This window comes from Zootoca vivipara, chromosome 2 (assembly GCF_965207765.1).
Source record: "Zootoca vivipara chromosome 2, rZooViv2.hap1.1, whole genome shotgun sequence".
Classification (NCBI taxonomy): Eukaryota; Metazoa; Chordata; class Lepidosauria; order Squamata; family Lacertidae; genus Zootoca; species Zootoca vivipara.
In genome coordinates this window covers 83,336,854-83,357,272 of record NC_142584.1, presented here as the reverse complement: position 1 = coordinate 83,357,272, position 20,419 = coordinate 83,336,854, and the positions used below count along the sequence as shown (strand labels likewise).

The 20,419-nt window shown below is 43.7% G+C and overlaps 1 protein-coding gene across 4 annotated transcripts in view; it reads right to left on the bottom strand.

The window, feature by feature from the left end:
- The window catches only part of PLXNA1 (plexin A1), a 298,287-nt gene that overhangs the window by 42,990 nt on the left and 234,878 nt on the right, over positions 1-20,419 (bottom strand). For all 4 annotated transcript variants that reach the window (XM_035106479.3, XM_035106473.3, XM_035106478.3 and 1 more), the window contains exons 14-21: positions 19,581-19,701; positions 19,146-19,282; positions 17,924-18,091; positions 15,837-15,930; positions 14,813-15,049; positions 13,761-13,904; positions 10,083-10,317; positions 6,497-6,639 (exon numbers count right to left, since the gene is read on the bottom strand). In XM_035106479.3, coding sequence (XP_034962370.3) covers positions 6,497-6,639; positions 10,083-10,317; positions 13,761-13,904; positions 14,813-15,049; positions 15,837-15,930; positions 17,924-18,091; positions 19,146-19,282; positions 19,581-19,701 — 1,279 coding nt within the window. The remainder of the gene's footprint in view (positions 1-6,496; positions 6,640-10,082; positions 10,318-13,760; positions 13,905-14,812; positions 15,050-15,836; positions 15,931-17,923; positions 18,092-19,145; positions 19,283-19,580; positions 19,702-20,419) is intronic.

The following is a 20,419-nucleotide window of genomic DNA, read 5'->3' as shown; positions in this document are numbered from 1 at the left end:
CTTTGTAAAGTAGGGGTCCTATATATGTTGTTGGGCTAGGCTCCCATCATTTTTGGTCACTGACCATGTTGCCTAGGGCTGCTGGGAGCTAAAGTCCAATGGCACCTGCAGGCTGCTCAATCCTCCTTTAAGGTCTTGTGTACAGGTAGTGCTATATAAATAATGATAAAAGTAGAAGAATCTGCATTGATGAGATTAGTTAACGCTAGATCTGAGCATATCACAGGAAGTATTCTTGCATTTGGGTAGTCTTGCATACTGTGCCGGGGGAGGGAAATGGGAGAAGAAGAACAAACTGAACGGCCAATGCTGCAGGATATGTTTTAAGACCTTCTTCTTTTTTAAGTATGCACATATTGGAATTATCGGCTCCAATCAATGGCTCTCACTAGCAGCTACTGAAGGTTGTCATTGAAAACTAAATGCTCACAGTTTGAAACATGGGTTTTTTCCTTGCTTCCTAATGTCTAGAAAAAAACAACATGTCAACACAAGCCCAGCAGGCAATAATTGGATAATCTGCAGGTCAATTCAGAAGGAGGAGGAATTTCAGATACACAAGCCAGCCATATTTCTAGAGTACCCCCCAGCACCAGATTTTACAGAAGTGAAGATTCAGAAGCCAAATGTATATTCCTAAAATCCCCTCATCTTCTGATTGTCCAAATTACCTCCCATAGCCTACCTCCAAATGACACTCAGACATATGTAACTAAAGCCCAACAGCTATGCCTGGTTATACTGTTTCTTCTCTCAACTTCACTCCATTCAAAGTTTTCCCACAAAGTGACTTCCTCCTTACCCCCCCCCCCCAAAGAGTTCTTTATGTTTAAGAACAAAGAGAGAGGCGTAGCCATTGGGGGGGGGGGCACAAGTGTCTTTCAACCAGCACTGCTTTGGCTCTTCCTAGCCAGGCTCTGAGTGTGCAGGGCTGTCTACCGTAATGCTGCATTCGTGGTAGATTTCACAGACGGTTTTGTGCAAGGCCACTGCCCTGTATTTTCAGTGATCAAAATAAAGCAAAGCCCTTCACTCTCCCAGAAGCCATGAAAGGAGGATCAGGTGGCAGGTTCCTCCTATCTGGGCTGTGCGCTCAGCTTCTAAAGTCAGCGACACTTGATAAGCTCGGAAATTGGTCCTGTCCTACATAAGCGATCTTATCAGAATTGCATGCTGCAAATAGAGCAGGGTGGTGGTGGCTGCATCAGCGGCAGCAGTAGTAGCAGCAGCACAAAACATCTGCCACATAAATGATCTCAGCAGGCTAGGCTTACCATCTACAACTTGGAAAGCAATGAAGCAAAGCCCTCTTGCAAGCTGACACCCTCTCCACCCCCCCTTACTCTGTTGCTCTTCTTTTTGTGCAATCATTAGCAAAAGCAAATGACCAAAAAAAAAATTAAGCATTTAATCAAGGCTTTAAATTTGCACAAAAGCAGTGAAATAACAACCCCAAACCCCAAAGATAAGAAAAGGTGCTAATGGCAGCTCTATGCTTGGCTCTGGATTTATTATTATTATTATTATTATTATTATTATTATTATTATTATTACATGTGTGCACATGGAGTGGGGAAGGGAAATAGGGGGGGCACACAGTGCCTACCCCTTCCTAGTCATTTGCAATACCTAGCACTAAACTCATTCTAATTAAGATCACAAACAAAAAGAAGATTACAAACACATCATATCAGTCTTTTTTTAAAAGTCATGCCAGTTATATTTAATACAGGGTTTTCCCTCTTGTAATTTCATTTTACCAACCAAACATATATGGTTTCTCTGAAATTAAAATTACAGCTGGGAAAGCCCTGTATGTCCTCTGTTTAATTAGTTCTTTGAACTTATATACGTGATTATGCCCTGCAGTTTCAAAGTTCTGCCAGATCTAGCCTATGGGGCAATGCTCCCATTTCCTTTTCCAAGAGGACTGTTCCACACTCTAAAGTCATCCCAGTTTATCCAGATTACAATTAAAAAATTGTAAATAATGGGAAGGCTACTCATCAGAATTACAGAGATTCATGCATGGAGTAAGCCCACCAAACTCCAATAATGAGGAAAGATGGAAACAGAAGGAACTTCTTAAAATGGGTGCACTGTTCTCCAGAGTCTCCTGTTTGCCAGTGTTTGGAAGGTTTGTGGTTCATTTGTTTTGTTTTCACCTTATCCTTGTACCAGTAATTTAAAGTCCCTGTCTCCTGGCTGCTGTGTGCCCCCTCTCTCACTCTCTTCCCCCTCAATCATTAAGGAGGTAATGACAGGCAGAGTGTGATCACAACAAAGCAACTGCCAAGAGCTTGAAACACAGATGGGCCAAAAAACCTCCAGCACATTCCAGAGAGGATAAAAGCAGAACTTTCATATTCAGATGCTTAGATTTCAGGCTACCCTTGCAAACGGAATCTGAAAATCCACAAAGGATACACTATCTGGTACAAGTTAAGACGGGGAAACAGACTTTTCCAAGGTAACCACTTGCTACTGACCAGCAAAAACGTGAAACATACCTAGGCCCATCACTCTGTTGCTATTCTCCCCCTCCACATCGCCAGCATGCACACACAACCAGAATCCACACGCCATGAAATTAACTGAGACTTACTTTTGTCACTTTTGCTTTCTCAAATTCATAAGGGGCTTTACACACAATCATTTTTACACAGATCGTGTACCCCTTGAACCTAACAGTGTCACTTTTCAATTCACACAGTCCAGCTAGGCATAACAGTAGGACTCTAAATTTGTGCCTCCCAGATCTGTCACCCAGGTAACTCACATTCTGCGCTCACAATAAATTGGGCAACTTAATAAAAGTCATGAACATACCCCTCCCCCAAGCCAATATTTGCTGCAACATGCTTTAGTCTAAAAACTACAGCTGAGTTGGGGCAGGGTTTTTTGGAATGGTAAGTGGTGATATATTAGCAGGTGATGCTTGGATAGACGAAAGCCAACTGGGATACATGAGTAGGAAAGCCTAACTGGAAACTAGGGGCAGTGGTGATAGCAGACTACACTCACTAGGACTCATTCGCAGATACTGGTTTTTACATTTCAAGTGGAATCCCTTTTAATTACAAGGGCAGAAACCATTTCCCCCCAAAGCAAAAATGAAGGGTATTATGAACTGACTTCACATATCTGATGTACATTCCACCAGAAATTCTGTGAGTGGATGACAGATTAAAGTGTAGCAAAACAGAAGGTTCCCCCCACCATGCCGAAGAGCATTTTAAAAACAGTGTGGTGGTTTTTTAAAATGCCACAGATTAACATTGGTTAGTGAGAAGGCTCCTATAAACACAGCATGAATTAATGGAAGTCCACCTTGACTAACTGAACAAAATAATAGATAAAGCCTATTCGACTCCATTAATCCCTAGTGAATAAGCAAGACAAAGGACACAAGCAACAGAAGCAACAGAGCAATGGAAATGTGTCCCAAAAAGTTTAATGAGAACTTTAATCTATAAGAACTGAATGAAGAAGCAATCCATATTTATTTCAGATATGTTGATTTTGTAAATGGTTTGCTATTTTCAATGTAAAATCCTCACAATGGAGGAGGCCCTTCCTCTTTACTCAAAGCAACACCTTCCCTGTGCTGGAGAGCTAACAGCGTTCAACAGTTTTTTTAAACTGGAGGACGACTGTAAAAAGGCCTGATGGCAGGCCCACAACTGGGGTAAGACTAGATCACGGAAGCACAGGACTATGCTCAGCTTACAATGAGCAACCTGTGCACTTGCAATGACAAGCGCTTGATTCTCTGTAATTAATAACTGCATCGCGTTCTGGAGCTGATTACTTCTCCCAAATATGTTACGAATCCTGCGTCAACATTAATTACTCTGTGAGGTCAGTGGTGAGGGGAAGTTAAGGCCACCCCTCACTTCTCCAATCAAAAACATCCTTGCTATACAGGAAAACGTGAAGCCAATTTTTGCACAATTGCTTGTACTAAATTAAGCGGACATTGTAAGGGCTGGCGAAGGGAGGGGGAGTCGGTATGGGGGGAAGGAAAGGGAGAGGCCACACTGGGGGAAATGGAGCCAGGGAACCTGATGATGTCAGACAAGTCTCTTGGAAATGTGTGGCTGGTCATGCATCAAACAAGCCCAATTGAATAAACCAAGTGCTGCAGAAAATGACAGTAGCAGTGATATTAATATAAATATTGATATTAATGTCAGTGAGCATGGTAGCCACGCAGCAGTGACCCAAAAATCATTCTGACCAGCATGTGGAAATGTATGCCTTGCCAGCATGTTGCCCCTTTTATTAAGGACTTGAGAGATCAGATCAAAAGCCTATGTAGTCCAGCATCCTGATTCTACCCCAGTGCCCAACCAGATGCCTGTGGGAGCCCCACAAGCAGCATATAATGACAATAGTCTTCTATCACAAATCTGCTTAGTACCCCCTTAATGCGATCTAAGTTGGTGGCCATCAAATCTTCTGATAGCATGCATGATGCGAATAAATACTTTGTCTATTATTGAATCTCCCACTACCCAGCTGCTCAATATGACCACAGGTTTCAGCATTATGAGATACTAGACCTTCAATGTTACAGAGATGGAAGCACCATTGTACATTTTCCTTCTACAGAGACAACACCTCAGAACTACAGCCATCTATCTCAGTTATAGTGGTATCCCCTCTGGTCCATGTGTGTATTCTTAAATCACATCAAAGGGGAAGTACACAGCCACATGCAATCAATCAATATGTGAAGATCCAACCAAGTGTGCAGAGCATTGAAGATAAACACAAACTGTGTAACTCAGAGAAAGTTATCCATAGAGTGAGAGAGTGTTTGGTTAGAGATGTACCCCCCCACACATACACACAATTTGTCTGCAAAGAAAGGATGAACCTGTCAGTGAGGGCCTCGAGACAGAGCAACACATAAACACCAGAGGCAACTGACCGGGTCATTGGCTCTCAAGAAGCTGAAGTTATTTCTGAGATGTTTTGCACACACACACACACACACACACACACACACACACACATACATTACCCACATGCAAAGCACAGGCTCATTCTGAGAACGCATAGGTAATAAAGACCAGCACACTGAGCTTGCAAAGGAGATCCGAAGCAGCAGTGCAGTTCATGTCACAGAAGCAGAAGCACTGAAATGAAAACAGCCCTCAATGGCACAAAGCAGCAACACCCCGCTGTGCAGTACAGAACAGCCCAGTGCTGTACAGTTATTTCCAAAAAAAAATTGCCCAGTCTATTTTTCAGTGTGCCAAACGACAGCGATGCCATCAATTCAATCAAGAGACTTTCCCACACCCTGATAGATTTTACTGTCAGGAAAATGTCTCTGCTCTTATTTGCTTTTATTCGGTTTCATTCTGCTACTACTTACTGAAAAATCCTATCTACTCAGATCTGCCTCTATCTTCCATGCTTAGCCATATTACATACATCTCACTCTGCTCTTGTCCCATTTAACCTATCCATAACAACCTAAAGAACAACAGCAACACCTCCTTTCTCTTACTTGCTGTCAACCAACATCTTTCTGCAACTCCAATGCTTAGGCACAGGCGTAATACTCCAGTTATTCTCAGGGCAACTGAAGGAAAAAGGAGCAGAACTGATGTCTCCTTGCTCTGGAATTTAGTGATAGAGGACCAGCAGCAATAGTAGGAATGAACCAGTGTAGCTGGTTCAATTATGGTTGCTGGAGATGAATGCTCTAATCCTGCTGCAGCCATTCGCTTGCTAGGTGGCCTTGGTCAGGCTGAATTCCCGTTTTGTAAAACTGGGATGACAGTGACTTACTTCATAAGGTTGCTGTGAGAATGAATGAAATGAGAATTTCAAACTTGTTCTTTTGTTCAACATGCTATAAGAAATGGCAACAACTGGGGAAAGCTCAATAGAATTTTATTTTTATTCCTGGATCTCCCAGTCAGTCTCATTCCCTAATGTGCATCACACCCATGAATCAATGTTTCCCCATTATTCTCTTTAAACCTAGCTCCTAGCAGTCTAGAAATCCCCCCACCCTGAAAAAAGGGTCCTATGAGCCAGCATTTGGGGAACAATCTCAGATAAGTCTTCCTCACATTTTTAGTGGTTGTTCACTCTTTAGTCAAATAAAAATACACCATGAACAGCTAACGGTGGACGCAACAGCATGGTTATCCTGCCAAAAAACTCTCCAAGACACACTTGAGGTCAAAACAAACAACCCCCTAAGCTTATATAAGCAGCAGAATCTTCAAATCCTGTGGGTGGTGGGAAGTGGTGAAGCAGTCTTGCTTTAAGGTCATCAGTCTAGCCTGCGCCACCAATAAACCCAGACCCCAGACACTTCAGTTCCTTGTGAAAGCAGGAGAGAAGACTGAGAGAAACTGCAGCAGCAGGAATCCCTCCTCCCCACAGGCATAAACTCACAAAGCTCAGGAAGGCAAATGTAAGCCAAGCTGAAATGTTATCCAAGCAGACACACATACACACATTACCACACCTCCATTTCCTTCAGCACAGGGTGGTCTTCTATTCCCGGGAAGAGGACCCTCATGGCATAGGTGCGATAATCCAAGAAGGGGATGCCAGCTCCATCCAAGTCATTGGTCAGCTCATGGATGTCCGTCTGCAGCTCGGCAAAAGCTGGGAAGGAAAGATCAGATTAAACAAAGATCAGATTAAACAATTATGCATCAGCTCCCAACTGGTCAGGGAATATCCCGGCCAATAAGTCTAGTGACAAAAGGCCATGGCTATGGCTAGTTAACACAATATCACCAACTTTATTTAAGGAAAAGAAAATTAAACAAATTTAGTGGAGCTTCTTGCCCCACTAAAAAGACAGAAGAAAAAATGCAGTGCAAAGATACAAGGGCTTCCTCCAAAGTTACAAAGCAACAGCAGAGAAGAGAACCAAGACCCAATTTACAGAAAGGAAACCAGAAGGGATCTCTCTTATGCCTTCTGGTTCAGTTCCATGATACAGGTACAGGCCTGAAGGCTGGTGTTTTGACGCAAGACTGCCTTTCTGGCTGCACAAATGAAAAGAGACGGAGAATGACAAAATGCTGGCAGAATTTTTTTTTTTTAAGGAAGCCTTGGGAGAGAGGAAACAGTTCTATGTCACAAGAATGTCCTCAACTGTGTTCTGACAAGTGGAACCACCTTTTTTGTCCTATAGCAGTTGGTTTTGCTGGGAGGAGCATGCCAGAGGAGAAATGGCATCCTGCACCTATAATGGCACCTACAAGAGGAAGCAGGTTGTTTGTGCATAGGTTCCAGTGCTGTACAAGTGAGAGTTTATATGGGGGGGATGGGGGAGGGGAGAGAGAGAAATCAAATTAATGGCACTTTAAAAAGGAAGCTAGAAGTGGCAGAGGGCTGTAGGCTGATCAGTTTGATGAGAAAAAACAAACTGTCAGCTTGAAAGGCACACTATCTTATCTGTAACTAGTGGGACTAGAAAAGAGAAAAGGCAGAGAAGATATTGCAGCTTTTAATTAAAAACAGATCCTTTTATCTGCCAGCTGTGGAAGACAAGGCAAAATCTCCTCCACATGCTCCCCCCTCCCTCTACAATCCTCTCTCTGTCACTATTTCTATCTACAGGGCTATTTCCCCCCCCTTCCTCTTTTTTTATTATCTCATTTTAGGTGCCTGCTTCTGTCGCAGCCTCTGGGCCAACTTGGAGTTGGCAGGGTCACAGCCCCAGGCGCTGGCTTGTGGCGATAATGGGCAATTAGGTTTTATCAGCAGGATCAGAAGCAGCATTCTGTCCAATTTCTCAGCATCTGTCTGTCATGTAATGAGAGACCCACAGCCTTTTGCAGGCAGGCTTCTCTCTGCCTTTAAAACTTTTCCTCTTGAAACCTCGCTAACTTCCTTCCAACTGCGCCAAATAAAAATCTACCACCTCCAATAAAACTGCTTCACTTGACCCCTCCGTCTCTCCCCAAAAGGACAACCCATGAATAAGGAACCAGCCTTGCAGAAGCACCAGAGATGGAGGCACAGACTTAGCATCAGAGCAAGCCATGGACACACTAAGCGGAGCATAAAACCTATTGTGCTCCAATCAAAACCACAGCCAACTTGCTCAGATAGGGTTCCTGCCCATACTCAAATATATTGCTTAGATGGGGGAGCCACAAAAAGGTTGGCCAGTACTGGCCAAATCTGACCTTCACTCCAAAGGACAGTGGCATCCAAGCACATTAACCTGCGATATTATGACGACCCAGAGGAGGGCATTAATGATGGTGAAATCAATAGTGGTCAGATTTTAGTTCTATTATTGTTATTACCTACATTCTGTCCTGCTGTTCCTCCAAGGAGTTTGGGGTGATGAACAAGGTTTTCCCCCCAAACCTTTTTTTTTTTTGTCCTCAGAACAATCTTGTAAGTTCACCAGAGAGGTCATGACTGACCCAAGGTCATTCGGTGAGTTTTATGGCTAAGCAATATCTTTGAACGTGTGCCTTCCTGATCCTAATTTAGCACATCCATACACCACACTGGCTAAAGAAATCTATGTGCCAGGTTTTCGTATTTTGGGCAGGGAAGGCAGCAGGAACAAAGCACTGGTAAGTGGGCAATTTTCTCCAACATCTTGCAAACATAGCAAGGATTTTTGTGATTGTTGGTTAATGATACCACTTTGTAGGTAATTGGGATACTTTATGAGCAGGGCAGGACCGATCTCATTAAAGCTTAGAGATGAAACTAATTGCTTAGTACGCATTCTCAGGCAAGGTTCAACCAAGTGGGAGGCTGCTGACGGGAAGGGGACTTCTACAACAGTGCTCCACATGGGATCATATGGATCTGCCCAATTGTATGTTGGTTGTTATTTCTCACAGTCAATTCCTCCAAAAAGCTTAGAGCGGCTTACGTGGTTCCCAGGTGGCCTCCCCATCCAGGCATCTGACAAGAGCCAAACCTCTGCAGCTTCAAGCAACAGAAAATGGACCATGTGCCTTCAAAGCCATTTTCTGAAAGTCTCCAACAGAGGCTTTCTATTGTACAGAATGTTCAACATGGAGGTTTCAACCTATGCATTGCTTCATTGCCAGTACCAGCTGGGACTATATGGTGCTGGCAAGGAGATGTTCCATCCAACTGGATTGTTCCACATAGTAACAGCTTGCAAATATAACACTGCCATAAGGGAATGAGTTTTGGTGAGCCTCCCAATCACCTAGATTATAGAAACGAATTGGATGGGACCCCACTAGCGGAGGAATATAATGGGACAGTCAAACTACCTGTGAAACGAGTGGGTCTCTTTCTTCAAACTCAGATGTGCCAATCATACATTATGTGGCAGGAGAGGGTTGTTTTGTTTTAGAGCAAACAGAGTACACCCACTTCCACCTCTCTCCCACAGCCTGCCTGCCACCCAGCTGCTTTTCTCCTTTGCCAAGTTCAGATACTGGAAGTGAACTCAGTTGGAAGAAAAACCCATGTGGGGAGACACTAGGGGGAAGGAAGTAGAGGGTAGAGGTAAAGTTCATCTCCACCTGTGAAATTATGAACCCATTTTCCTAATTGCCCGAAATGGTGGCAAAGCTTGTTGCATTTCATGGTAAGATTGCCCCCTTCTTTTTCCTTAAACCAATGTTTCTCCAATTTGGGTCTCCATCTCTTGTTGGACTACAACTCCCATCATCCCTAGCTAGCCAGACTAGTGGTCAGGAATTGTGGGAGCTGTAGTCCAGCAACAGATGGAGACCCAAGTTTGAGAAACACTGCTTTAAATCAGGCATAGGCAACCTTGGCTCTCCAGATGTTTTGGAACTACAACTCCCATGATCCCTAGCTAACAGGGCCAGTGGTCAGGGATCGTGGGAGTTGTAGTTCCAAAACATTTGGAGAGGCAAGTTTGCCTGTGCCTGCTTTAAATGATGGCATTGCTTAAACAACGATGCCGTTGTTTAAAAATGTATATGGAGTAAATGAAGCCCCCCCCCAAAAAAATCAGGACAAATCTCTCTCTCAAGGGGTGGGATTAAATGGGAACAGACTGATAAGTAGCAGAGCCATGGAAAAGAAAAAGGAAAAAAAAAACCTGGGCCCATCATTCACACCTTCCTTGCACTCCAAGGCCACGCGGGATTCCAAGTTGTCCATCTGCAGCTGTAGACGTTTGAGGGTGCGGTCAGCATCTCGGGATTTCCGCTTGTATGCAATGAGGACGATGATGATGATGAGTAAGAGAAGACCTCCGCCCCCACCAATTCCAATAATGGCTGGCAGGGTCAACAAGTTGTCTGAATAGATCTGCAGCATCCCTGGGGAGAATTCAAATCCCCCAGCCTTGATCTGAGAGAGGGGGGGGGAGAGGGAGAGGGAGAGAATGAATATATATATAAATTAGCATTTGGGCACACACCTTTCTGCCAAGAAGGAATTTTATACTCCCATCTACTTGCTAGAGATGAGGAATTGCCTTCCAGCATCAATAATAATGAAAGGAGGGACTTGGGTAGTTTCTGAAATTGGGTATTTTGGGATTCCTCCTTTTTGGGAGTGTGATGATGGTTAAAGAACTGAGCAGTGGGTTATTGACATAGTAATTATTAAGGGAATGGCAAAGATCCCAAGGCACTGTTGGCTGTTGGGCATAACAGGAAGAAAAATGTCAGGGGAGGAAAGCTGTCCTTATTGTCTGAATTTATATCCCTCCCATCCTCCCAAAGGTGCCCATGGACCACGCCGAGAAAAGCTGCCAAGGAAGCAGTTCCCTCAAGCTGCAAGATCCAATTCCTACACAGGGGCTCAGAGGGCACATGGCCTGTGCAAGCTCTTAACAGTGTTACAGCAAATGCCAATTTAAACGGCTTTTCAATAAATTAATTTTAAAACATGCACCATTCAGAACCAAGGCAAACAGTATGCATATCATATTCAGGTATCAGAACGCAAGTATAAAATGTCAAATGAGGAGAGATTCTTAGATGTGGTTCTCTGCCAGCATATACAGAGAATCCAGCATAGATGAGGTCTTGCAGGAATGGGCAGGAAGGGGAATGTTTTGCCAATTGCCTGCTACCCCTGAAAATGGTTTAATAGCAAGCTACTTGCGCTGAGAATGTTACCAACCAAGGCTTTAAGTATTTCAAGCTGGTGCCCACTGCTACCACCTTGTAATCATGAGGTAAGCGAATAGCTGCCAACTTCTGAGCTGCAGAAATTTTAATATTAATAAGGAGACAATTGCCACAATGGGTAGTTCACTGATTGTTGAACAAGCAACAGAGCAGGAGGGGGGCTCTCTGCCACTCAGTACACTCATGGTAATGGTTACTCCTGCCTAACTACCCACACCCCAAGCACCTTTTAGGTAGCACTGACTGCAGCCATCAGAGGGAAGCAAATGCCTAAGTGGAGAAGGACAATGGCCAAGCAGTGCAAGGTTAAGTCTCACATTGCCTCTTCAAAGCATTGCAAAGGGATTTGATGGGATGAAGGAACAGGCTGGTATGTTGCTGAGCAGGCAGCAAGTTTGATGTCTCATTCACAAAGCGTTGTAATAACAGATGGGATACAAAGTGCATTCCTTGATGGATGAGGTGCCTGGAGGAAGAAACATTTTGGGTCCCTTTCAAACACCCAAGGCCACACTGAGCCCCCGAGTGAGTCAGAATTGCTGTGCTGCAGTCTAACGTGCAACTAAGCCTGCTTAACCCATTCATGAGTCCGTTTTGCCCTGCTTCTGCTTTAATCTGTTTTTTAAGAAATGAAAATTCAAATGTGCCTTTTATATCGAAGTACATATTTAAACATATATTCTATCTCAATGTATGCATTTATAAATGTGTTTTACCCCAACATACATATTTTTAACCACACATCAGTCCATTTCTTGAATCAAGACCTACATCGCAAAATTCAGACATGTGTGAAATCCAGAAGACATTTTACGCCCCAGTCGGCACATGAGTTCAGGAGGCCAGTTCACACCAGAAGTCACAGAAATTGAATTCCTTGAGTGTTTTCCCCCCCTCTTAAATCTCTCCCCTTCTAAAGTCAATGGAAATAAATAAGCAAGTAATCAAGACAGTTAGTTGGAGGCATCCAAAATATGAGGACGGGGCACCAGACAAGGAGTGTTATGGAACTGGGCGATATATCAATATATTGTCCAACACTGGTTTGAAATTCACATCGTGATAATAGTTTAATAATATTTGAGCTGGCAATGTATCGCAAATCACAATGTGTGTAAGGGCTAGGCGATATCTGAATTTCAACATCATGATAACTCACCAGCTAAACACTGCAATTGTTATCAGCAGCTAAACCTCACAATATCACTAGCTAAACATTGCAATCTACTGTACCAAAATGTCTGAAATAAGGATGGAACTAAACAGAGGCGGACAGAACAATGTCCTGGCAATTGCTATTATTTAGGGATCTAAAATGGATAAATGACAATATTATCAATCATCACACACTGAATTTCATCAGCAGGCAAGCCACAATGCATCCCAACAGGACTTTGGGCTTGGCTACCAAATGGTGGTATTCAGAACAATCCAAAATACACATTCATGGGCTTACTTTACCTCCACCGAAAGAAAGACAGAGCCCCAGCTGAAGGGTAAAAATGGAATTCTCAAGAACAGTGGCACACAGGCAAAACATGCCCTTGCTCCTTGTTCACTAGCAATGGTGCTAAGTGTGTAGTGGAAGTAACAGCAGTAAGCGCTAAAGAAAAGCTGGTACGTTTGCTAGCTCATGATGATGAACACTGTTTGTGACATAGTGGAAAAGAGGGCTCAATGAAGTCTATTCATGAAAAGGGACCACAGGAGAGCAGAGAAAGAGAGCACTGATCCATGCACTCCAGTCGCAACGATACCATCCAGACACAAGCTCTATAATGCAACAGAAACCACTGGAATTTGTACATCCCTCTGAACCCTGTGCAATTGGCTCACCTGACACCCAAGAGCAGCATTAAGAGCTTTGTTACAGATGAACTCATGAAGGAATCAGAAATGGGGCACAAAGGGCCCCAGAAAAGTTTTCAAATGAATTGGAATAGTTTCTCCCCCCCCCTTTTTTTTGCTAAAAGCCTTCCAGATCTTTGAAACCCCTCCTGCAGAACACCAAACACAAAGATTCAAAAAATCACCATCCACTCCAAATCCCAAAATACAAGAAATCTGGATTTCTTTCCTTCGGTCTGCCAAAATTTCCTACTCTGATGCTGCCTCAAACACAGAAATTACAAACGTGCAAATTAATCACATAAAATTGCATTAATAGCATGCATAATATACAGAAGTCTGGTGTGGCCTTGTATTTATGCACAAGCCATGTGCAAAGAGATAAGGAATTGCAGGCAGGTAAGTGTTCAATTCCGGCAGAGGAAGGACAGAGTGTTCCATCCCTCTTTCGTGCCCAGAACAATTGCCAGGGAAGCTGCTGCAGGAGGGATTGGTTTTCCTCTGCCAGCCCCCAGCAGGCTAGTAAACTTTATGTTCAAGCTAGCAACCTTTGTGGGTGCATTTACAAGGTTGGTTTGGTGTATGGAAGCTAGATGTGTATTGAGCGGCTGCTGACAGAGAAGAGATTTCCCAACAGCAGAATCTGGATTTGGGAATAGGTGGGAGAGAGTGAAAAGATTAAAAAGCGGGATGTGTTCCACATTCTTTGCAACCCAGACTGCACGGGGATCTTCCAGGAGGAAAAATAATGAGCACCCGGTGCATAGTACAAGGCTGTCAAAGCAAGACAGTGGAGAAACGCTTTACCGTCACTTTGTGCTGTCCTGTGAGATTGGGTGACTCGCAGAGAAGCTGGGTCTCAGAAACCGTAAGAGCACAGGGAGTGTCGCCAATTAGCACCGTGTAGTTTAGCCGGGAATTTCCAGGTGCTGGAGGAAGCAGGTTGCGGCCCTTAAAAAAGAAACAAAAATAACACTGGGTTTACCGGTAGTCTCTCAGCCTTCTAACCCACAAGGAGACATCTTTTAATTCAGTTCTGTTCTCTAGATCAGGGGGCAAAAGGAGCAGCATCTCAATCCACTTCATGCAGCTTAAAAAGTGGTCCAAAAGCAGCCTCAAACTATCCTTAGTTGAACAGAAGTGACCAATGGGCGACAAAATGCTCAATAGGAGAGAACATATTTGCTAACATTCACATCACTTTCCCTGCCTTTTCCACTGTAACACAATCCATTTTTCTCCTCTCTACAGTCTTGCAGGAACATGGTGTGAAGCCTACTGTAGCACACCATTAGTGTAAGGTTTTCTTAGCTTAATAAAAAGAAATACCACTCAACGGATCCAAGAATATGTGACAAGTGTGCTCAAGACAATTTTAAGTTGAAGGGAGCAGACCAGCAAGGCTGGAGTCAACTTGTATTATAAGAGAGAAGAATTATAACTAGGATCTCCTGTTTCTCATTCTATGGCTTTATGCCTCTTCCTATAATAGAGTTTTCTTCTCTCTGTAATATTGGAACAAACTACCAGAATTTTGCAGTGCTTCTGCTGTAGGGACTGTCAAGTCTCTCCTTCTAAAAGATTGTGTGCTTTTTTCAGTGCAGCTCATTTAATACCAAACGAAGATAGGTTGTGAAGACCACATTTCTGAGTAGAAAACTAGTTCCTTCTACTCCATCTGATTTCTCTTCCATGCTGTGAGCTGGCAATGAAGGCTAGGAGTCAGCAGAAAGGTGTGAGTGGGTGGGGGAGGGAAATCATCCAATTATGCCAAGAAAGGGGCAGAAGTAAGGACCCTAGTTATGCTAGGCGGGATAGCTTATGCATAGCTGCAATAATGGGGCAGAGGGTAGCATTACCTTGAGGATGAGTGGAGAGCTTGGCTTGAGCTCCAGCATTCCAGAGGGGAGAGACTCAAATACAGGGTCTGGGTAATAGACAAAGCTGGTTTTGTTGATGATCAGCAAGGCCTGGACATTATCCATGACAAAACCAATTTCATCTGGGCGATCACCAAGCTCTGGAGGACTCCGGACTGGGTTGTCAATAGAGGGAGCATAGCACACCATGGTGGTGTCGTTGTAGACTGTGCAGTTCTAGAAGGGAAGAAGCCACTAGATTTAATCCACTGCCTTTCATTGGTTTCATCTGACTCAACACACACACACACACAAGTTCAAGTGTAATTAATTCCCAGAAGGTTGTCTGTAGCTTTCCCCTTCATTGAGGTAAAGGTAAAGGGACCCCTGACCATTAGGTCCAGTCATGACCGACTCTGGGGTTGCGGTGCTCATCTCGCGTTATTGGCCGAGGCGAGGGAGCCGGTGTACAGCTTCCAGGTCATGTGGCCAGCATGACAAAGCTGCTTCTGGCGAACTAGAGCAGCACATGGAAACGCAGTTTACCTTCCCGCTGTAGTGGTTCCTATTTATCTACTTGCATTTTGACGTGCTTTTGAACTGCTAGGTTGGCAGGAACTGGGACCAAGCAATGGGAGCTCACCTCGTCACGGGGATTCAAACCGCCGACCGTCTGATCAGCGAGCCCTAGGCTCTGTGGTTTAACCCACAGCGCCACCCGCATCCCTTCATTGAGGTAGCAGCATAATAATACATGGCAGGAAGTGCTGGCTTAGGTAGGAGGTTCAGACTGAAGGCACTTTGGCATTCTCCACTTAAGCCAGGGATGGGGAACATGTGGCCACCAGATGCGGCTAGACCAAAATTCCCATCATCTCTGGCCATTGGCTATGCTGGTTGGGTCTGATGGGACTTGGAGCCTAACATCACATCTGGACAAAAGAATTAGTGTGGGCAATCATGGCTGCCATGTGACTTCTAATGCCTTTTAAAAATGACTCCCTTAAGTCAAAGATTTACTTACATTCTCACTCTCAGCAGAGCCATACTTGGCTCGGATCCTGGGTTCTTTGATAGTGGCCAGATTGGTACCTGTCACAGTCAACAGGGTACCACCACTAGAAAGCAAGCAAAAGTCGGGGTTAGACAAAAACAGCAGTGGGGTGGGCACAAGCAGCATGAACCGAACAAGGGTGTCACTTCTACTCTGTTATTTGAAAAGCTGCATGGTCTCTCTTACCTTATGTTCAGGCTGGGGAAAACCAAACTACAAGATTAATTTTACAGAGCAACTGGTGAAAATGAGAAAGCTTTCTGGGTTCCACTCCTCTCCATGGTGCACCCAACCAAGAAGCCCTACTGCACACTTAGACCTTAAACCAGTCTAAAAGAATACCAGGACTACCAGCATCTTCTATCCCAGACTACCACTTCTGCATTCGTGTTCAGAACAGCAAGGACTACAAGAGATGCATCGTACAACAGCAGCTGTTTTCAGTCTATCAGCTGTGCTTTTTTGGGTCCCTTCCAATTCTACGAAGATGACAATGAAGGCTGTTTTTAAGGCTAATATTTCTGAGGACCATTTCAAAGGGACAGGATATTGGGAGATCCATAATAAGATCTTACAACTGTTTTGAGGAAAATATAAATAAGCAGCTACGGAGACCCTTGAAATAGAAGCACGGCACTTGCCTGGAGGTGGGGGCTGACCCTTTCTTCACATTTATTTTTTTCAAATTGACACCCCTCCCCACCAAAAAAAGTTTATTTTCCTCCCTAGGAGAAAACAAGTCACTCAGAAGGTGAAATGCTGCAATGTTACCCCTACTTCCAAGCATCATGACACCAATCTAATCCATCACTATCATATAATCCATCACTATCATAGTTCCTTTAACTTTGAAAATAAGGAGAACCTCCTGACATCACAGATCTTCTTACATCACATCTAACTTTGCTTTGCACACAGATGTCATCATTTACCATGTAGAGCAGGCACCCCCAAACTGTGGCCCTCCAGATGTTTGGCCTACAATTCCCATGATCCCTAGCTAAGAGGACCAGTGGTCAGGGATGATGGGAATTGTAGTCCAAAACATCTGGAGGGCCCAAGTTTGGGGATGCCTAATGTAGAGCAACACATCGATTTTAATCAAAATCACCAAAACAGAGGAAAAATATACAATTAGCAAGTGGTGTCAGGCAGCACTGGTCTACTACTTTATGTCATACCAAACACATCTCCTGCACTGGCCTAACGAGAGCGTACTTTCTTCCCTATACAACTAGAACCATTTTAAAATAACCATAATACACATTTTCAAACAGACATCAGTGGCATTAGCTGATAGCAAATACCCTTCTGAAAGAGTCGAGTCATGCTCCTTCCAGTTTTCATTTCGGACTTCCACATGGCACCCAGTTCCAGAGGAAAATTTCCTGGGCTTTGACTCCTTTGATCCTGGGTCTTAGATCACTGACGTATACACTGCAAACAGCAGGTAATTGCTGCTATAGCTCTTAAGGTTGTTACATTTTGTATTTCTACTATGGTAGAAAGTCAGCATCAGAATCAAAGGTCTGCTGCTTCAGGAGCTTTACAAAACTCGCCAGCAGACACAGTTCTTATGTGTGGCTCAAGAGAAGCACTGCAAGGCAAAGAAGCACCCCCCCCCTCCACTGTTGTCAACTGAGTACAGGCAAAGTGTCATTTGCAGGGATGTGGTTTAACTGGCTTAATGTTGGCATTAACCTCTGTTAGAGACTGCTAGCTGCCCAGAGTGGCTGGGGAAACGCAGCCAGACAGGCGAGGTATAAATAATAAAAGTATTATTATTGTTATTGCTAGACACTGAGAATCAACATGAGAACAGCGTATTATTCTCTATAGGGTGCTATGCACGTCACACCACACCTCTTGCAGTGGGTTCCAGGAAGTGGGGTTCTGAAGGAAATCATCCTGATTTCTGGCAGAGTGACTTAGCAAAACGCAATGCTTTCCAAAGTACAGCAAAGCTGCTAATAAATGGATGGACAACCATGGATATTCCTAATATGCACATTATTTTCTTTATTTTTATCCTTCAAATCCATTCTCTTCAGTGCTACCTGTTGATGCTCCATTCGGGGTCTATCTTCTGAATGGTGGGGTCATCAGTATAGAAATATGCCACCTCAGGGCTGCTAAGTATAGCCCGGTTTATATGGATGAGGATGGGAGACTCTCCTGAGCTTTGGCCAGGTGGTGTCCTGCACCGGATTTCAACAGCATTTCTCCTGTAAGACACAGAGAAAGAAAATAATTCAACATCTTTAGCTATAGGAAGGGCCAACAAATATTCTTCTTGCTGCCATGCCATGCCACAATCTCAGCAACAAACTTGCCTGGGAATCCGTGTCAAGCTTTTTGATCTCTCTACCAACACTACATGGCAGCAAAAATTTGCCCCATTAAACAGATATGTGTAGTGCACCAATGCCTTTTCACCACAAGCACCATGGGCCACAAACTGTGTCCGATTCCCAAAACTGCTCAGCTGAAGGGGAGACTGCTATTCTACAAAAGGTTAAAATAAGTCTACCTAAAGGTTAAGACACAGCATTTCCTGTAAATTCTAGCAGGAGCTGAGGAGTGCCCAAGGACAGCTGAGCTATTGATTGCATCAATGCAAATCCCATGTTGGCATAGCCCTGAGCTCATATACGAATAAAATGTGGAAGAGAACCCAAGGGGCCTGCTCTGAAAGAATCCAACCTTGCTCCCAGGCCATGGATCAGTCCAACTGTTCACATCTGACACAAAGGAATAAAAGGAATGAAGTGCCACCCTCTACATGTGTTACCCTATTTCTCCCTGACTCGGGGAAGTGATGCTAAAATTATCAGTTAACACAAAAAGAAAAATAAAGCAAAGGCAGCCGGCAGAGCCAGCGCAACTCCGGAGCGTTCCCCATCGTGCGGCTGCTGCAAACAGCAGCGATTAGAGCTGATAACCAGTAATTACTGCACGAAAATATTTAAAGAGCCGCTCCATTATCATCCCTAATCTAAAAATTATCCACTTCATGGCTCAGGGATTTGTGCTTTTTAGAGGGAAAAGAAATTCAACCATCTTCGGTCTTTTTAACCCCAAAACATTTATATATATATGAGCCTTGAAAAGAATTACATGGGAGTTTTTGCTTGGCTCCTTAAGAGTGATACCTTGTTTTAGAATACTTAATCTCTCTCACACACACACACATCCTTGCATCCCCTTCGTTCACATTGCTCAGTGCGTTTGGAGCACTCTACTCCACAACGGTTTCCACACAACCCATGAGAGGCTCACCTTGGAAAGGCGCACTGTTGCCCTCCAATGGTTACTGTGATGTCACTTCCTGCATCAAGGTGCTTTCCTTTTATGCTGATCCAGGTGCCCCCAGAGACAGGACCCCGAGCTGGTGACACTTGTGAGAAAGTAGGAGTCTGCCAAATGGAAACACAGCAAGTTCACAGAGTTCAGAAGGTGTCCTTGGTGCCCAGGAACAATAAAAGTGAATGCTGCAAGGGAAATGCTGGGAAAATTCCTCTGACCTCAGCCATTTTGTGCACCACAGGGCCACAATACATTCTTTCATTCAACTGGACACCTCTTGATAATAAAAAGTGGGTCAGATAGTCAAGCGTATAGGTGTCCTTGCAAAATTTAGATTAATAAAACTAATTATTGGAGGGAAGTGGGTTTCAAAGTAAGGAAAGGTGATAGAGAAGAATATATCCTTACCACAAAGGTGAAGCTTTTGGGGGATATAGCCTTGTAGCTGGGGGAGCAGTCCCTGACACAAACTTCCACAGGGGCCTCTTGGATTTTGCTTGGGCTGGCTTCTCCAATCTCACAGACGATCCTAGGGAAGGCACAGTAAGTGACTGTGTAACATGTACGCAATGTCTCAGCAGAGCTGGCCTGCAGTTCTCAGGCCACCTGCTCAGGCCAATAAGCCAGTTATATTTGCTATAATTTATAGTAAGGACAAGCACTTGTTGTCACCTTTTTCCTGGGCTTTTAATTAAATGCCATTTCACAATTTCAGGAAGTGATTTCTCAGCACATATCAAATTGACTTTTGAACAATAGGCATATCAAAACTGCAAAATATATAAAATATTACGAGTGCTGTAACACTCAACTCAGCAGGAAATCAATTAAAATTTAACAAAATACAAAGCGAAACAGAAAAGAACCCGTTTTCCCTCCTCCCTTACTCCTATTGCAGTTGTGTTAATGCACCGTCCATAAATTAAACAATGCACAAAAAATACTACACATTTCCAGCGCACGTATTTGAAATCACTGCTATCTGCATATGAAAGGAAAGGCACCCACATGTTCATAAATTGATTTCTCTTATTAAATCCTCTTGCTTTTTGAACTTGCTCTGTAAATTTATACATGTTTTTAAATTGGAATAGCCTGAGTTGTTAAGACAGTAGAACAAAGAAGGATATACAGAGAGAAAAGGAAGTTATTGCTTCCAGCTGGGTAGCCAGAATCGATCAGCTTTAGATAGTGCAGATCTCCCAACACACATTGAGGACTTTGCTAAGAAGCCAGAAAATACATTC